This window comes from Hypanus sabinus, chromosome 27, assembly GCF_030144855.1.
Source record: "Hypanus sabinus isolate sHypSab1 chromosome 27, sHypSab1.hap1, whole genome shotgun sequence".
NCBI classification, from domain to species: Eukaryota; Metazoa; Chordata; class Chondrichthyes; order Myliobatiformes; family Dasyatidae; genus Hypanus; species Hypanus sabinus.
The window spans coordinates 3,548,892-3,568,104 of NC_082732.1; the positions used below are offsets into that span (position 1 = coordinate 3,548,892).

The 19,213-nt window shown below is 36.6% G+C and overlaps 1 protein-coding gene across 10 annotated transcripts in view; it reads left to right on the forward strand.

Moving 5' to 3' along the window:
* Positions 1-19,213, forward strand: part of usp48 (ubiquitin specific peptidase 48) — a 242,993-nt gene that overhangs the window by 162,891 nt on the left and 60,889 nt on the right. For 6 of the 10 annotated variants that reach the window (XR_009508155.1, XR_009508157.1, XR_009508156.1 and 3 more), the window contains exons 13-16: positions 1,731-1,845; positions 11,020-11,162; positions 15,030-15,104; positions 18,386-18,510. Coding sequence is in view for 3 of the 10 variants with exons in the window: in XM_059951677.1 (XP_059807660.1) it covers positions 1,731-1,845; positions 11,020-11,162; positions 15,030-15,104; positions 18,386-18,510 (458 nt within the window). In the remaining 7 variants the exon portion in view is untranslated. Of the gene's footprint in view, positions 1-1,730; positions 1,846-1,994; positions 2,126-11,019; positions 11,163-12,154; positions 12,291-15,029; positions 15,105-18,385; positions 18,511-19,213 lie in introns of those variants that run through there. The other 4 variants (XR_009508159.1, XM_059951678.1, XR_009508160.1 and 1 more) reach the window with 4 other exon arrangements.

The following is a 19,213-nucleotide window of genomic DNA, read 5'->3' on the forward strand; positions in this document are numbered from 1 at the left end:
TTTTCACAGCATTGTAAGCCATGTTACTACAAGAAGACTTTGCATATATAATAGAACAAAAATAAATTGAAGTGCTCAAGATCCTATTTTAAATTAGATAGGCATGCATTTCAAGTTTGTATAATCTGTAAATAATTGAAAAGAAATTGGATTAATTGGCCTAATCTCGGCATTAGTGGAATGTTGATGCTTTAGTCAGAAAGCAACCATATCTCTAATTTGAAAGCAGGGTAAAATTTGAAGGAAGGATACTGCATTATGCTGTAAATCTAAAATAAAACAAAATTTGGAAATGCTGTAGCTTCTGTGGAGAAAGATCCAGTTAATGTTGTGAATAGGAACCAATAAGTAAAATTTTAAGTCCTGTTCTAGATTTCCTAAAACTGCACAAGATCGAAATAAGTTGCAGAAGCTTGTAAAATTAGTCAGTTCTATCATGGGTACCAGCCTCCATAGTATCTAAGACATCTTCAAGGAGCAGTGCCTTAAGAAGATGGGTGTCCATCATTAAGGATCCCCACATGCAGGAAATGCCCTCTTCACGCTGTTACCATTGGGAGGGAGGTACACACACCCAGCGATTCAGGAACTGCTTCTTCCTCTCTGGCATCCAATTTCTAAATGGACAATTTACCCATTAACATTATCTCACTAGTTTCTTTTTATTTCTGTTATTTTGCACTACTTATTTTAGATTAATTATTTAATAAACATTATATATACTTAACTTTTTCCTGTATTTATTTATCATGTATTTCATTGTACTACTGTTGTAAAGTTAACAAATTTTATGATGTATGGCAGTGATATTAAATCAGATTCTGATAAATGTTGATTTAAACATCATCAAACCAGATTTTTAAAAGAAAATGAAACACCTTCATGCATTGTCTTTCTGTTATTCTAATCTTGAACTTCAATTGTATGAGGCTGTCCATTTCATCTCAGATTTTGAAAACTATCCTTGCAACTACACCTGCCTTTCTCCCCTACTGCATATATCTGTCTGCAGATGTTCCTACTCTGCCAGTTGCAAGCTTATCCCTTGTTCCTTTTATTTCCTTCTTTTTCAATTCCTGATTATCCAACTTCTTTTTCTGCAGTAAAAATAAAGGCAAAGCTTGCTGAAACTACTGAATAGGGGAACCCTTGTATCAGATCCTTTTTGGTTTTGTACCTAGTATTGTAAGGAGCTTACTCTCCTCGATCATCTTTGCCTCTTCTGTAATCGCTTCAAATCCAATTTTGTGTGAGAATTTATGAAATTTTAGTAAAACACAGTTTTGTAATTTCATAAACAGGATTTCTTGTGCATTCTGTTTATCTACAGTAAATGTTAGCACTATTTGTTTATAGGATCTATTTTAAACTCTAATGAAATTATTGGGTATGCATGGTATCAGATTATTGCCCACAGCATTGGAGCATTCTTCACTCCGTTACTGTATCATATTAGAACTGTGTACCTGAAGGGGAGGAGACTGATGCTGTTTTGTTAAAATAAGAGTAAAAATTGGAGAGTAGATGCATTTAAGTAGCAGAGCCCGTCCAATTAATTCTTTACCAGTGAAATTCTGCATTTGTTAATTATCAAAATAATTGCTTTTAAGAGAAAATATTAGACTTCGTTATCTGCCTACAAACATAATTTGCATCTTGTAAGAAGTAAAAGCATGGAATATAAAATTTGTAAATAAGGTAAACTAATCAAGCATTTTTCTTATCCTTAGCTTCTGCTTTATGTAGAGATTGTGTCATGGAGAAATGTAGGATACTTAGATTAAAGAATCAATTAAATGAAGATTACAAGATTATCTCCAACCTAACTCGAATCACATTACAAAGGTATTTTTTTTAATTTTGAAACTATCCCAATTATTTCCTAACTGCTGAAAGCCATTGCTTATCATGTTTTTGGTAGAATTGGATTACTTTTATATGCTTTGTGACACTATACTGCAGGTTTTCATTACGGATTTTTCTTCTTCATGCAGCAACAGCAACATCCTTTTGTAAGGCTAACATTTAATGCCTATGCCTAATTGCCCTTGAGAAGGTGGTGGTGAATCTCCCATCTTGAACTGCTGCATTCCTTGTGATGAAGGCACTCCCACAGTGCTGTTAGGTAGGGAGTTCCAGGAATTTGATCCAATGATCAAGGAGTGCAAATATTTTTCCAGCTCGCCTTGGTATTGCATGACTTGCAAGAAAACTTGAAGGTGATGATGTTGACATGTGCCTTCTAAGCTAGTCCTTTTAGATGGGGAGGATATTTTGTTCTTACGAGGAGCTGTTGACGATTTTCTTCCATGCTTTCAACTCACTCTGAATTTTCTATTGCAAAATAGCTTGGGAGGAATAATATGGTGAAAATGTATACTTTCCTGATTCTACCAATTTGGACAAGAGAGCAACTTAAAATGGAAATCTTGAATAGAGAAATAGATAAAGGTTTGATCAAAGTCTTAACTGCTTAAGGGATATTTTTTAGTTGTTGCCACATGCTGCTTTTTCTGATTTGAGTTAAACAAAGAGTTCTTCAGATAATTTGCACCCCATTATCAGCAACTACTGTAGTTAAAGTTAACTTGAATATCTTGTACTTTTGGGCCATTGTGTTTGATTGCATTTCCATTGCATCTATGATTTTGTATCATTTGGCCTTATAGTTAAGGAAATGGACTGAATTGCATATTATAAGCTAATTTACTGAGGTTTTAGACCATATGACATAGGAGCACAATTAAGCCTTTTGCCCATCAAGTTTGCTTTGCCATTCAAACATGGCTGATATACATTCCCTCTCAAACCCATGCACCTGCCCTCTCCCTACAACCTTTGACACCCTTACCAATAAAGAGCCAATCAACCTCTGCTATAAATATACCCAATGACTTGCCCTCCACAGCCGACTGTGACAATGATTTCCACAGATTCACCACTCTCTGCTAAAGAAATCTCTCCTCATATCTATTCTAAAGGGAAACCCTTCTAATATGAGCTTGTGCCCTCGGTACTAGACTCTCCCACTATTGGACACTAAACACAAAGTACACTGCTGATGCTGTGGTCAAATCAAGATGTACAAACAAGCTGGATGAGCTCAGCAGGTCGGGCAGCATTCGTTGAAAGGAGCAGTTAGTGTTTCGGGTTGAGACCCTTTGTCAGGTCTAATAGACCACTATTGGAAATATCCTTTCCACATCCACTCTATCCAAGACTTTCAATATTTAATAGATTTCAATGTGATACCCCATCATCATTTAAACTGCAGTGATTACAGGTCCAGAACCATCAAACATTCCTCATTTGTTAACCCTTTCATTCCTAGGATCATTCTTTTAAACCTCCTCTGAACACTCTCCAATGGCATTTCATCCTTAGCTAGTGAGCTCAATTGCTCATGACTCTGAGTCATAGTATTTTTCAATAGGTAACAATATGTATTGATGAAAGCAGTGTATTTGATGTAGTGCACTGGAGTAGGGTGTAAGCTCCTCTGTGGAAATTGGTCCAAAAGATTAAAGCTCAAGCAGCAAATGTCCCAGTACGAATCACTGTTTTATGAAGCTGGTCAGTCTTCAAATCAAAATTTTCTACTGTTACTTGGATGCCATTCTATCACCAAGTCAGTTTTGGATCTAATTTGCCGCTTGCCTTGAATTGCATGGCACCATCACTTTGTTTTGAACGATCATTCTGTAAAGAACCTTGGCCAATTTCTGTTACATTAATGGTATCGTGCAAGTGGAAGACTTGTCATTTTCGTTGGAAAGGTGCCCAATTCTACCTATCATTAATCACATACTGCCCTTGATAAAATATTCAATGGACTTTAAGTATTAAAGTTATAAACAATAAATTTATCATTTATTGTTTATAATTTTTGTATTTAAAATGTTTTAAGAAGAAAATTAAAGCCCAAAAGTTGATTCTATCAATGCTTTACAATCATGAAACCTTTAAATATTAACTTTTTATCTTTAACTTTAGTTTTATGCTGCATGCTGACAAATAGGAACTAAAATTAAAGTTTCAATGAACTTCTTTTGAAAATCAAATCTATCAACATGGGTACAGGTAGAGCAGTTTATATTGTTATTGTCATCCTTCTGACTAGTTCAGTATTGTGCATAAATATCAGACCTGCAAGGTACCTTTGGGAATTCAAAGCACAATTTTAATTTAAAGTTCTCTGACAAAAGCAAAGGGCAAATAAATATTTGTTTGTGTAGAATAATGTATTCAAAAAATGGCCTGGACGCACTTGGGTGCCGATGCATATTTTTTGATGTACAGCTGCACTGTATGGAGAAACAGGTTTTACAGTGTACACAGCAAAGTTCAAAGTGAATTTATTGTAAATGTACATACAGTATATGTAACCGTGCTATAATAATTGAGGTTCATTTTCTTGTCAGCATTCTCAGAAGAACAAAGAAATACAGTAGAGTCAGTGGAAAGCTGTACCCAAAGGCTGACAAACAACCAATGTGCAAAAGAAGACAAACTGCAAATAAAGAAATAAAGGAAGAGAGGGAGAAAGACAAAACTGAGAACATGAGTTGTAGTCTCCTTGAAAGTGAGCAAGATTCCACATGTAACAATGAAGTAAATGATTCTGTTGCAGAGATGTGTAGTCAAAAGATTATGATGCCAGATCCTGCAGAAGTGGAAAATCTAGAATGAAATTTAGGCACCCAGGCTTGTGACTAATGAGCTAGATTTAGCTGTTTGTCTAATTGTAATCATAATGTGAATGAAGTTAATAACAGAGTCATAGTCATGTTGTACAGAATTCAGGTCCTTCAGCATACATTTTCTATGGTGAGTGTATCCAGAACTAGAGGGCATAGCCTCAAAACAACCCTCAAAACAAAACAGAGGTAAGGAGGAATGTTTTTTAGCCAGAGAGTAATAAATCTGTGGAATTCTCTGCCCCAGACTGCGGTGGAGGCCAAGTTCATGTGTATATTTAAGGCGGAAATTGATTGTTTCCTGATCTGTCAAGGAATCAAAGAATACGGTGAGAAGGCAGATTTATGGGGTTGAGTGGGATCCAGGATCAGCCATGATGGAATGGTGGTGCAGACTTAATGGGCTGAATGGCCTAACTCTGCTCCTATGTTTTATAGTCTTATACCATGGCAACCATTTTGCCCATTTGCACATACCTTGTCCACAATAGGATTGAATTCTTCTCTGCCTTACCTATTCTCTAAATGTAGTGATTGTATCTGGTTCCACCACACCCTCTGGCATGATATCAAGTTTATGATATCAAATATGTTTGGTGTTTAAAACAAAATATAACTTTCCTTTGAGATCCCCTTTATATCACCTTCTCATCTGAAATGTATACTTTCATGTTTTTAATACTCTATGGGAAAATGATTCTGACTATCTACCCTTTCTGTGCCTCTTACAATTTTATACACTTCTGTCAGTTCACCCCTCAGCTTCCTTTTCTCTCATTGAACATTAGCAAAGCCAAAGAGCTGATTATTTACTACAGGATGAAGAAACCGGAGGTCCATGGGCCAATTATTGGGAATTGGAGGTGGAGAGAGTCAATAACTTTAAATTCCTTGGATCATACTGGGACCAGTTTATTTCATAGAAGTTTGTGTAGACACAGCACGTCAGCTAAAGTTTTGACAAACACATGTAGATGCATAGTGGAGAGTATCCTGATTGTGTGCATCATGGCCTGGTATGGAAACACCACTGCCCAAAACCCTTCTCATCGTTGAGCATGTTCGCAAGAATCACTGCCACAAGCAAGGAGCATACATCAAATCGCATCATCCATTTCATACTTTCTTCTTGCTACTACCATCAGGCTGGAGATACAGGAGCCTTAGGTGCCATATACCCAGATTCAAGAACATTTATTAACCTACAACCATCAGGCTCCTGAATCAGCATGGATAACTTCATTCACCTCAATGCTGAAATGACTCCACAACTTAAAGAATCACTTTCAAGGACTATAATTCAGTATTATTTACTTACTTCTTAAATTATTTGTATGATTTGACTTACTTTGCACAAAGGTTGTTCATCAGTATCTATAGTTTTTCATAAATATTATTGTATTTTTATTTTCATAGAAATGTAGAAAACCTGCAGCACAATACAGGTCCTTTGGCCCACAAAGCTGTGCCGAACATATCCTTACCTGAGAAATTACCTAGGGTTACCCATAGTTCTCTATTTTTCTGAGCTCCATATACCTTAAAAGACCCTATCATATCTGCCTCCACCACCGTTGCTGGCAGCCCATTCCATGCACTCATCACTCTTTGCGTAAAAAAACCTAGCCCTGATATCTCCTCTGTACCTACTTCCAAGCACCTTAAAACTGTGCCCTCTCAGGCTAGCGATTTCAGCCCTGGGAAAAAGCCTCTGACTATCCACACGATCAATGCCTCTCATCATCTATACACTTCCTCTAAATGCCTGCAAGAAAACAAATCCCAAGGTATAATGACATACGTATTTGATAATAAATTTACTTTGAACTTTGAATATTAAATAGTGAAGTATCTTTTCCATTTCACCCAAAATATCCAGTATGCCTGAAGTTTGGGACAAGTCCAAAAACAATGGGTGAGAGTTCCAGTATTTCCTTTACATTCAGAACACATTGGAGAAACCCCCGTCTTAAATTTTGAAAGATGATCAGCAGTCAGATGGGCTCTATGCAAAATTTTTAGATGCAATGCTTTAGTTCTATTACAAACTGAAATTTTCTTTGCATTATCACAGATGTCTTCCCATGTTTCAGCTGTAATTACTACTCCCAGCTCTCCCTCCCAGACCCTTCCCAGCTGCTCAGCCTTTCCACAAGAACATTCCCTCAGGATGCTGTGAAAAGTACTGATGGAGACTTCACCCTTAGAACAAAACACACTCTTTTCTATGTCAGAACTATAGAAATCAGTTAACAATGATGTTTTTTCTGTATATAATCTCTTATCTGAAAGAAATGAAAAAGATCCTTGCTGGGTATATTGAATTTCTGTACTATTTGACTAAAAGACATCATCGTTCCTTCTTCAAACAAGTCTCCTAGATAGAAAAAACTGAAGATTCTGAAGTTGGAGCTTGAACTGGCCTCAGTGTCTTTTCTCTTAGGCCTACCCAGCAGACGTATTATTAATGCACATCAGAAAAAACTTTTTAACATCCTGACTTTTTGTGCGAAGAAGAACATTTTACTTTGTTGGATATCCGATAAGGCCCCTGGACTTTCAGGTTGGCGTAAATTAATCATGGAATATAGTTCTTTGGACTTTTTAACATGTACGGTACACTCAAAAACAAATAGTTTTCAAAAAAGCGTGGCAACCTTTTCTACAATGTGTAGGTGTAAGCCTGTCTGCTATACTGATGAGTTTTTGTAGTGGTGATGTCTTGTACTTTGATGGAAGTGTTCTGAAAGCTGACCTCTGTGAGGGGAAGAAATATAAATGTACTTGGAAATTTAAAGTTTTGGTATGCTGAGTAAAATTTTTTTTTAAATAGTGAAGTATGAAGCAGTGATATTCTATATCAAGTTAAGCCTAATAATGATGTGTTTGCACAAATCTCTTAATGGGTTAGCAACAGAAGATGACTGGGAAGTGTGCAGTAATTTGTGTTTATTGAACTAGTTTGTACTGTTAAGAGGGTAGGTGATCCACCTCTGTTTTTAAGATAATTGCCAGAATTAAAGCAAAGAAAAATATGAAATACAAATAACATGCACAGAAACTTGCAAAATTTAGTAGAGATTCTGTATTCTGAGAATATTAAAAATGTCAAAGTAGATTCAGAAAGCTCGTAGGAGAAGAATTTGCAACAATATCAAAAGCACTTTTAAGAAAGCTAAAATTAGGAAAACTGTCAAAGGAAACATGGGTTAAATCAAAAGAAGGAAATGGTAAATATATGGAATAATTATTTATTAAGTCCATGTGCAGTGGAGTAAGAGGATGTAATGTGCTGGATAACTTAAGGAAAATAATTTTATACCATTGATATGGACTCACTAAAATCAACAGATGAAAAGGAGAGTGATAAAGAAAATAATGCTCCTAAACATCTTCAGCTGAAATCAGAGTATATACAAGTTAGCCAAACATCTATTGTCAGGAAATTGCTCTGTCCTGAATAGAGTGAATGATGTAGGCAATCTATCGAAAGTAGCTTAAAAAACTAAAGAAGTAGTACAAGAGCTGTTTTAGTAAAATCCTCCAAATTTAGTGTCAGGATAAGTGAGTCAATGTCAATATCTTATGGCCTAGCATCAAGGCTTGAATTATATTAGCATAGCTCCAAAGGATGAGACATGTCGACGGCTTCTTAACACCAGACTCCTGTAATAATTGCCCTCCTTCAAGTTTACCGTGACAAAATATTTCTGAGGGATAGGAAATACATTTTGAGGACGTTAGCAGCAATGTGTTGAAAAGTTGTAATCCCTTCCTGAGTGGAGATGGCACAGAGCATCTTGGATCACTCACCAGCAGCTTACAGAGACCAAGTACAAAGAGTGAAAGGAGCATACAATATCCTCTGTAACCATCTGCCTGCTCTGTCCAGCAGCATGTGCACCATTTGTAATCGTACTTGTGAATCTTGCATGGGACTCAATGGTCACCTTGGAAACCAAAGAACTGGAGTGAAAGCAAGTCATTCTCAATATCAAGGGACTGCCCAAGGAAAAGAAGAGTAAATGATTTACTTCAAATTTTTTGGTTGATCAGAGAAAGTGACCATGAATTTGTACTTATGGAATCTTTTGCAGAGATGAGTAAACCAGTGGAAAGGTATAAGATTTTAATTTTTGTCAGAAATCACAGATTACCCAGTGAGGGATAATTTGATTGTTAGTTAGGCCAAAAGTAAGTCACAGGGCAGTTAATATAGCAGCAGTCTTCTCTTACTCTCATATCAGTTTTATCTTCCAGGGAGGCAATGCTTGAAGATCCTGAAATTGATCACCATTTCAGCTTTAACCATGAGCTCACTAGTAGTTTTGTACTTGTGGGAGGACAGTAGGTGAAGTTTCTTCCAGCATAGTTATCTGCCAAGAACATTTATTTAGAGTTTTGGCTGGCAGTACTAATTAAGCAGTTGTAAATCTTTTCTATACCTGAAGTATGCTTTATCAAAATATGTTCTTTGACCTATTTTCCTTTTCTACCAATCACATAAAGAATTTTGCACCATAACATCTGACAAAGCTAAAATAGCCATTGTTGTGTGCTTTCAAACAAACAGACCTGCTGCAAATATTAGAATCTATTTGTTAAACAAGACATTTCATTAATGTCTTTCAGTTGAGACATTCATTGTCTCTAATGCTGAACTAAAATCATTTCAGACTCATTCATGGATTGTTGTATATCTGTGGTGATACCATAGGAGCCTGAATAGTGAAAAACAAAGGACCTTAAAAAACTATACTCACAGTTCTTGATGTGGTTTTATTAGTAATCTGGAGCAAGACTTAATTGCTTTTATACATTGACCATTGCATTCCAATGGTCATATTGACAACTGCTTCATTCATTTTTTAAATGATTTTGTAACCTGGAATTTTCATGAAAATGGAATGCAATTAACAGATAGTTCACAAATTAACTTTTTCGCAAACAAAGCTTTTTGAATGAAATGGAAGGGCAATAACTGTTATTGATTACATCCTAGTTTCCAGTGTTATGTATCATTGCAAACATTGGCCTAAATGACACTTTGAATCGTGTGTGACTTCAATCCATGACTAGCTAGGAAGGACGTACTTCAAAACTCCTTTAACACTTTTAGCATCAGAAGCCACAGGCGACTGCTTTGAAATGTCTTTTGGAAGGCTCTGCAAACAGTACTTATTCAGAATGTCTTACAGTAGTTTTCAGCATATTGTAATGATTTGAGGTTAAAAAAAAAGCCAGCAAGACTTTTTGACACCTTGGAAGTAATATTTTAAGAGATACTAATACATCTGCAGTTGGCATAAAATGCATTCTGTTATTATAGGAAGTATTTTAAGGATGTTAGAACATGCAGTTCCAAAATTATTTAAGGTTCTTTGATACAAGCAACACACACAAAATGCTGGAGGAACTTAGTGAAAAAGAGTACTGTCGAAGTTTTGGGCTGTGTCCTGGGTCTCAGCCAGGACCTGGCCCAAAACACCAACTAAACTCTTCTCCATAGATGCTGCATGGCTTGCTGAGTTACTCCGGCATTTTGTGTGTGTTGCTTGGATTTCGAGCATCTGAAGATTTACTCTCATTTTTAAGTTTCTTTGATGGTTTAATAAGTGACCCATTTGTAATAGCAATGTTTATATCTTCTTGAGATTTTTCACTATAGATGTTCAAATGGTATTCTTTCACGCTGACATAAAATATTTGATAAGGAATAATGGTGTGATGCTTGTTGTATACAGAATTTTTAATGTGTTGATGTATGTGCTTTTCCTAAAAACAAGGCAGGAATTAGTTATGCATGGCATAAATGTTGCTCTTGATTTTTCTGTGACCATGATACAAGCTGAGCAAAACAGCCAACTAGAGAGATGATTAATGCATTTTTAAGACTAGCATGTAGAGCAGAAAATTATTTAATTATCTTTAGCGGTTTTGTTCAAATAGTTCAGTGATGCTAAAACACAACATATACAGATAGTTAAAATATAATCTTACCACATTGATTGCAGTCTTGCACAGCAGGTTCCCTGCCCACTAACAAACCCACATAATCTCATTCTAGTGCTTTCAATGGAATGAAAATTAAGCAGATTCGGCAGAATAACTAATGGTATCTAATGTTCTACATAAATTTAAAACTTGCCATTTTTGTTCTCTGATTTGAAAGCTTTTCTTATTTTCTAGAATGGTTTGAGTTTTTTCCCCACTGAATCCACTGTCATATTAACTGTCAGGATTACAAACCTAGGAATTGATGGTAAAGTGTTTTTTTTAAGCTAAGGAATATATTAGATTTCAATTTCTGTGACTTTCTTAGCCATGAAGGATACTGGGTGGGGAAAACTTCACTTCGGAGCTGGCGCCAACTAGCACTCGATCAACTGGATGGAAAAGAAAATGATTCCAGTCGCACTAATGGGAAAAGCAATGGTGAAGGTCCAAACAATTTGCATGTCAAAGGTATTTTTCCAAGCAGGGTTATTCTAATTAAGTTTGTTTTGAGGAAAAATGAGGAAATAGATGCTACAAAAATTACGCAGCCAACTTCCTGTAGGAAATTTGTAAATAACATCACTGTTGCATGTTTGCCTTTTGCGATGCATTGGATACAAACTCTTGATGATTCACTATAATATTTTCAGATGCTATGGGAATTTGTCAGTCTTGATTGGTTTCTGGAGATGTTTAATGCTAATGGTTCACTTAAAAGTTAAGGCTCTGGAAGGCATGCATATTGTGTAATCTTTAAGCTCCATGTAGAGCTGTTAGTTTAATGTCTCTCATTCTCGAAATTACCTGATTCCCTCAATGCACTTTTATAGAGTGAAAACTTTGTTCACAACTTATTTCTTTGAATGATACCTTGATTATAATTAGGTTAATTACAGCCTCTTAGCTGCTTTGGTTTGTCAGCCATTAAAGAGATCGCTGAAAGGCACAATAGGTGATGGGATGGGAAGGGTAAAGATCAAGCCATGCAGCTGAGATGTGCTATGGTGCAACCCAAATTTGCAACATGTTTATATAGTTTCAGTCATATAGTTTCACTTCCAAGCTACAGGATGATAAGATACAAAATACAACATTTGCCTTTTGGTATTCCAGGAGGTAGTACATATGAAGAACTAAGCATGCCTAAGCCAATTTGATGTCAAAAATCAGCCATGAATGCAGGAAGCTAAGGCAAATGCAGAATTGCTCTTCCTTGTCTGGCCTAGATCCAAATGGCACCATTTGTTGACCAGTAAAAAAGAGCATGTGACTGGCTGCAGAACACTCTGCCAGATGCCTGGAAGAGCTTAAGAACGTAAAGGTTCAGAAATGCGCAGTAGTCAGATGAAGAAGAGGATAGCCTGTCATTGGAGTCCCATGGTTTCTTAGCAACACACACTAAATACAGTTCTGATGAAGGCTGTCGGCCTGAAACATCGACTGTTTACTCTTTTCCTTAGATGCTGTTTCACCTGCTGAGTTCCTCCAATATTTTGTGTGTGTTGCTTGGATCTCCAACACCTGCAGATTTTCTCTTGGCCCATGGTTTCTGTGTGGGTAGCAGAACACTTATCCTGGTCCATAAGGAAATAGAAAAATATTAAAAGGTAATTTCCCTTTCTGGTCCTATGTCTACAAGGTAAACCACTGGAAAAGTAAGATTAAAAATTTTCCGTACAATCTAGCTTGTAGCAGCTTTTCTTTTACAAACAAAATAAATAACTCTTTCTTCATAGATACCTTATACCCACAGTTGCCAAGCTCAGAAACTTTAGAATCTATTAATATAATCAGCTTAATTCCCAGGCTGCAACTAGTACTCTCTTGCACAAATTATGTTGTACAGCAGACATGAGCAGATAATGTGTTGGTTCACCTGAACGCAGTAAAGAAAAACACAGGAGGAATAACAATTTCTTTCTGCTTGCCAGTACTTCGTTAGATTAGAGATAGGGTTTTGGTGCTTTTGTAGGCTAGTGTTTATTTTAATGAGAAGAACTTCTCCCCCCACCAAACTAACACACCACAATTTAGCTAACCGATTAGGGATAAATTCTGAAACAAATATTAAGGCCTGTATATGATCATTTTCATTTAAATACAGTTATTGCAGCTGAACTGTAGTAGTATTTGCATATGTGAGCTTAGTGAGTAGCCTTCCAGTGCTGGGATAGATATATATCATAAGGACTAGATGTTGGAAATCTGAAGCAAAACAATGATGGATACATTCCCAGGTTAGGCACCATCTTTGGAAGGAGAAACAGAGTTAATGTTTCTGGTCAAAGATACTGGAGAAGGTGGGGTAGGAAGATTAGTTTTAAGTTGTAGAGAAGATAGTCAGGCATAGATAGGTCAACGGGATTATTTGTGAGGCCCAGGTGGCTGTGGGGTTGGGTTTTAATGGGTAGTTAGAGGTAATATGATATATATATTTGTCTACAGGACCTGTCAAATTGCGTTAAAGGGAAAAACTGATGAGCTAGTATCACAAATGCAGGTGAAAGCAGTTACCTTGAAGTAGGAGAATTTTATACTATAGCTACAGCATTCCCAGATAAAAGATAAAGTGCTGGTTCTCAAGCCTGCAGAGGCCTCATAAACAACAGATCAGGAGGGCACAGACATCAGAGTGAAAAAGAGATGGTGAATTGAAGTAACAGGCAGCAGGAAGGTAAGGGTGATGCCTGCAGAGAATGTGGGTGCTCTGCAAAAAGGTAAATTGTTTTTCAGTTGTGTAAGTAATATAAGGTAATTCATTGGCTATATGAAGGAGACTATGAGGAGGATTATTACCGAAGTGCTAAGAAGTTATGTTTCTTTCAGAAGAGTCAGGTAACAAGAAATTAGATATCTTGCCAATGCATAACATCTTACTCTGGAGTTGAGTGTATTTTATATTCCTGAAAATTGGTTCTACCAATTTCAAGAGAGCGGCACTATCTGCCGATGTGTGGCTGGAGCTCATAGTTTCTGATATAAGTGTCACCATTTGAACAAAGCCATAATAAATGCTTTAAATGACAAATTGCCATGTGTATGTTTATTAAACTTTGTTCAGAGAATGAGAAACTTTAAAAGATATAATACTGTAAGTAGTAAGCACTAGTAAATCAAGGCAATGGGACTTGCTGTGTTCAAATTGCCTGTCCTCACTGTCCAAAATGTGCACATTGTTATCATCAAAGGAGTGTCCCTTATCCTTTAGGTGTGGATTTACAGCTGAGTCTTGATGGCCCAACGTAAGAGGGCTAACAAGTAAGAGGATTCGGGTAGTTTGGAAGAGGGGTTAAAGAAGCCATCTTTGTCAAACTGGAAAATCCATCCCTGAACATAATAGGTATGACACCACCTATTAGCTACTTACAGTGTAGTCCTAACATCTCTACCCCGACACACACAAAATGCTGGTGGAACACAGGCAGCATCTGTGTTCCACCAGCATTTTGTGTGTGTTGCTTGAATTTCCAGCATCTGCAGATTTCCTCCTGTTTGATCTCTACCCTGATGTCTCCACAACAGTTTACACCTCCATTCATGCAAAGATACGACTAATGACCCTCTCATTACCTCTGTGACCTTAATGACCCTCATATGATTGCTATACCTTTAAACAACTCAGAGTTTATAAGCTGGAAAAGTACTCGCCATGGATCAGAACTGAAGAAGCCTCTTGGATGAGTGGCGAAATATATTCTAGATAGCATAGCAAGTCCAGGTGTCTAGAGTTACTGCTGCTTGATATATAATGACCTGGATGGCTGAGAACCTTCATAGACTAAAATGTTAGTAATTTCTTTAAGGATATCGTAAACTACAATCTCATTAACAAAGATTTACATCTTCAACAATTGATTATCTCTTTCAAACTGAATTTCATGTAGGATTGTATTCCAAAAAATGAGACCAACCCTTCAAAGCTTCCTTGAGATGGCTGGTAGCGAAGTGGTTGCGCGGCGCTGTTACAGCACCGGTTCTCTGTGAGGAGTTTGTATGTTCTCCCTGTGACTGTATGGGTTTTTTCTGGGTGTTCCAGTTTCCTCCTATGGCACATGGGTGTGATTGGTCAACACCGGGCTCATTGGGCCAGAAGGGCCTATTACCACATTGCATCTCTAAATTTAAAAAAAAATTATAACAAAAATTGGTGATTTGAAAAGTTTGTTTTGAGAAATGGCTTATGTTAGATCACTATCATCTCAATTTAGATTGTTTACCAGAAGTTGTACTGTTTATGTAACAATTTAATCTATACTCATAAACTGATTTGAGTTTATTTGACATTTTTGTTGTGTACCTTTTGAAGAGCTCACTTCATGTTGTAATTTGTTGAAGGAGATGATGAAGTACCAGGAGAGAAAGAAGAAAGCGAGGACTTGAATTTCAATGAAGACCTTGTCTGTCCACATGGTAATTAAGAAGTATTTAATACAGTGAAATTCTTTTCTTGTAAATTTCTGACTTTACTCTCTTTAATCCTGAGCTATTCTTGTTCTATGAAGCAGCCTTGTTCCTTCATACTTCTGTTGAAGTATTCTATGTGGTAACTTGCTGGGTGTTATTGTTGATAAGGGTCTGATGAAACACAATAGTTACTTGACCTTAATGAAATATATTTTCTTAACTAGTGAAGTTTATAGGTTGATTATTTGGAAAGGCAGAGGATAGTTAAAACAGCCAAAGTGGCTTTGTCAATGCCAGAGCCTGTCTAATCAATTTGAATTATTTGCGGAAGTAATAAAGTATATCAATGAGGTCAGGGCAGTGATGTGGTTTACATGGACCATATGTAAACCTTTAGTGAGATCCTATATGGGAGACTGGTCCTAAAGTTTAGGGCCCATGAATTCCAGGGCAGGTTAGCAAACTAAATCCAGAATTTGCTTGGCAATAGGAGACAAAGAGAGGGTTAAGGGTTGTCTGTGCAATTGGTTACTTGTGGCAAATCTCACAGGATTTTCGTTGGGATCCTTGTTGTTCATACTATACACAAAAGACGTGGATGTGGGAGGCACAATAAATAAATTTGTAGCTGACACAAAGATTGGCGGAGTTATAGATAGTGTGGAAGGCAGACTCAGGCTGCAGAGCTATCAATATTTTGGTGAGATGGACTTAAAGATGGATGAGGGAGGCAAATGTGAACTGATGCATTTTATCAGCACTATTATCAAACTTTGTTGTCTAGTTGCCCTTTGTACTCCCAAGTATGTTCGTGTGTCTCTCAAATTAATGGGGAAGTAATGAAAATTATTATCAGAAGAAAATTAACTCATTTAGATTGGCAAGAGTTATTCAATAATATTGATTTTATAATTTTGTTTATTACAATTATTACAGTTGATGCTTGACTGCTTTAACTTGTTTGATGAGGTTGTATCTAAGTGGAGCTGTGATGGTGAATAGAAGGTTTTCAAATGGCTAATGCAAGGTAAATACTACTGTCTGACTACCTTCAAATATTGAAGCCATGCAATTTCAGGGAAGTGGGTGTATGACTACAAAATGGTGTCAGTGATAGTGAGCGAAAGGCAGTGGTGGATGGATGTTTCTCTAACTGAAAGTTTTTTTCACAGTGAAATTCTCAATGGATCAGTTTTGTATCCATTGTTTTTATCTAATTTTGTTTATGACCTGGACTTCAGTGTAGTGAGCAAAACTATGAAGTTGAAGGTGGTATAGGGATAATAAGAAAACCATAATGATGATGAATGTCAATGAATATGCCAGAATGGCATTCACAAATGGAATGAACCGAAGACTTTTCAGGTGAAATTGAGTGTGAAGAAATGTTAAATAATTCATCTTGGGGAAGATTAATGTGGAAAGAGAGCATGTTATTGATACGATTTTGGAAATTGAAAATCAGCAGAAAAGCTAGAATGGCTATTTATACAAACACCTAAAGGTGTTGAGAAGGATGATAAGGTGATTAGAAAACAATTAGGATTATTAGTTAACAGATGTACAGGATATGAAAGCAGCCTGCTACAACTTCAAAAATGACTGGGCTTCAATCTACATCTGATTGTACAGTAAATAAAGCCATAAGAAAATATGTGGGAGGTTTATCAGAATACTACTGTGGGTAATGGACTCCAGTCAGAAAAATTTGGGAAAAGTTAGTATTGTTCTTCTCGAAGCAGGGAGGTGTAAAAGGTAAGTTTTGAAAATTATGAGGTTTTGACAAAGTCAAAAAAAGGTAAAGTAGTTCCTCTCACAAGAGGTTCTTTTTTTCGAAGTCATCGATTTAAAAGTCTTTAACAAAAGATCTAGTCATTATTTTACTTTGCTAATGGAAGCTGTCAATGGAAAAAGTGATTGAAGCTGATGATGAAATGAAATTGAACAAGGATTTGATAAAAGGTTGATAATAAGAAACAGTATGATTAAGTATGACTGTTGCTTTATACAGGATATGGGTATGACTGGAAATATAACCTTTGAGAGAATTGAGTGGCAAATGAGGAAGCCATTTAGTCTAAGATTAGCCTGCTAAGTCAAATTCTTTATTGTAGGATAGTAAGAAGAAATTAGACTACGTTTCTTCCTTCACCTATAAACCAAAATAGGATTTTGTAGTTTGGTTTCAATTTTTACTTAGTACATTAGATTTAGTCCACAGAGAGAGATATGTCTGAAGACTGGTATGATACAATTGTTTTTAAATATTAACAGTAGGTCACATATTTAAAATCTGTGATTTTTTTTCCCAGTCATATAAGTTAATGATTTACTGTTATTTGTCAATGGTAGTGCCACTCTTTGTCAATTGGGAGTCCCTGTTCAATATAATCATTGTTTGGCACTGTGTGATAGAAAGGTTACATGCCATTTACAAGTCCAAACTTAAATGTCACCCATGTTTTGAATGCAGGCACAGGATGCTTCATGTATGAGGAGCTGACAAAATGAATTGGCAGCTGACTCCCTTGTTTCTCATTGCTAAAGGTGCATGGGCCTAGAGCATCGCATTGATGAACTTGTGCAACAATATTCTACATTGTAATCAAATGGCAGAGGGGAGTAACCTGTTCCTGAATGATTGAATGTGTGCCTTCAAGGCTTCTGTACCTCCTTCCTGATGATAGCAGTGAGAAGATGGCATGTCCAGCATTGTGAGTGTCCATACTGATGTATGCTGCCATTTGGAGACATTGCTTGAAGATGTCTTGGATGTTGGAGAGGATAGTGCCCATGATGGAGCTGACTAAGTTCACAATTTATTTTGAGCCTGTGCGATAGCCCCTCAGATGGTGATGCATCCAGTTAGAATGCTCTCCATGGAACATCTAGAAATTTGTGAGTGTCGTTTGTGACATACCATATCTCTTAGGAGAGATCCTCAGAGATATTGACACCCAAGAACTTGAAAATACCCATTTTTTCCACTTCCGATCCCTCTATGAAGACTGGTGTGTATCCCCTTGACTTGCCCTTTCTGAAGTCCACAATCAGTTCTTTGGTCTTACTACTGTTGAGTAGTAGATTTTTGCTACAACATCACTCAACTAGTTGATGTATCTCACTCCTGTGCGCCCTCTTGTCACCATCTGAAATTCTGCCAGCAATAGTTGTACTGTCAGGAAACTTATAGACTTGGAAAGATTTTTAGGAACAGAGAAACATTTATGTCTGAAATTTAACAGAACAAACAAAAATATTGAATAATTTACAAATCTTTTCAACAGGTGACTTATGCACATCTGAAAGTGAAAGAAGACTTGTCTCTGATGAAACATGGCATAGACTAAAGGCTTATTTCCCCAAATCACCAGAATTCATACATTATCACTCACCTTGTGTCCAGTGTCAGGTAATAGCTATATATAGTTTTTTTTTTAAATTTAATTTTGATTGTAGTAAATGAAATTGTAAAATTATTTGTTGTTTCTTGCACTGTGAGATTGATATTTCCTTAGAAGAGAACATCAAAATTCATCAGTTTTGTTAGATTGGAATCTAGTTACAGGATTTTATCAGTTATTCAATTGAAAAAAATGTCCTTGATTAAAGCACGATAATGTCAATTTCCAGAAGAAATAGACATTATCAATCAAAATCTGTCATATGCTGGCCTCTGTCCTCTCTACCCACCATATTTACTTGTTGATGGTGTCACGCACATAATCAGAACAGATTCACCACCCTCCACTCACCAGCTTCACTATGTTGATAGTATCGGAGGGCATATCCCTCACCAAAACCTCCTATGAAGATGCCAGTGTGGTGATCACAGTAGAAGTTTAACTTAACTCTTCATTTCTCTCCCAATTGAAATGAGTTTTTAAAAATCTTGTTAGCCCAAGTGTATATTTCTCCTTGTGTACCTGTAACCCTGGATTGATTCCTTTGCTCCTGTATTCTTCCTTTCTTGAAGTAAGTGGCCACAAGTGTCACATTTTCATGTCAATTATATTAAGGGACTGTGCATTCCACATTTTTCAATCCCCTTGTGTCAGGGTGGATTATGGATATCCTATCCATTCACTTATCTCAGAGGCCACTTCCAGCTTTCC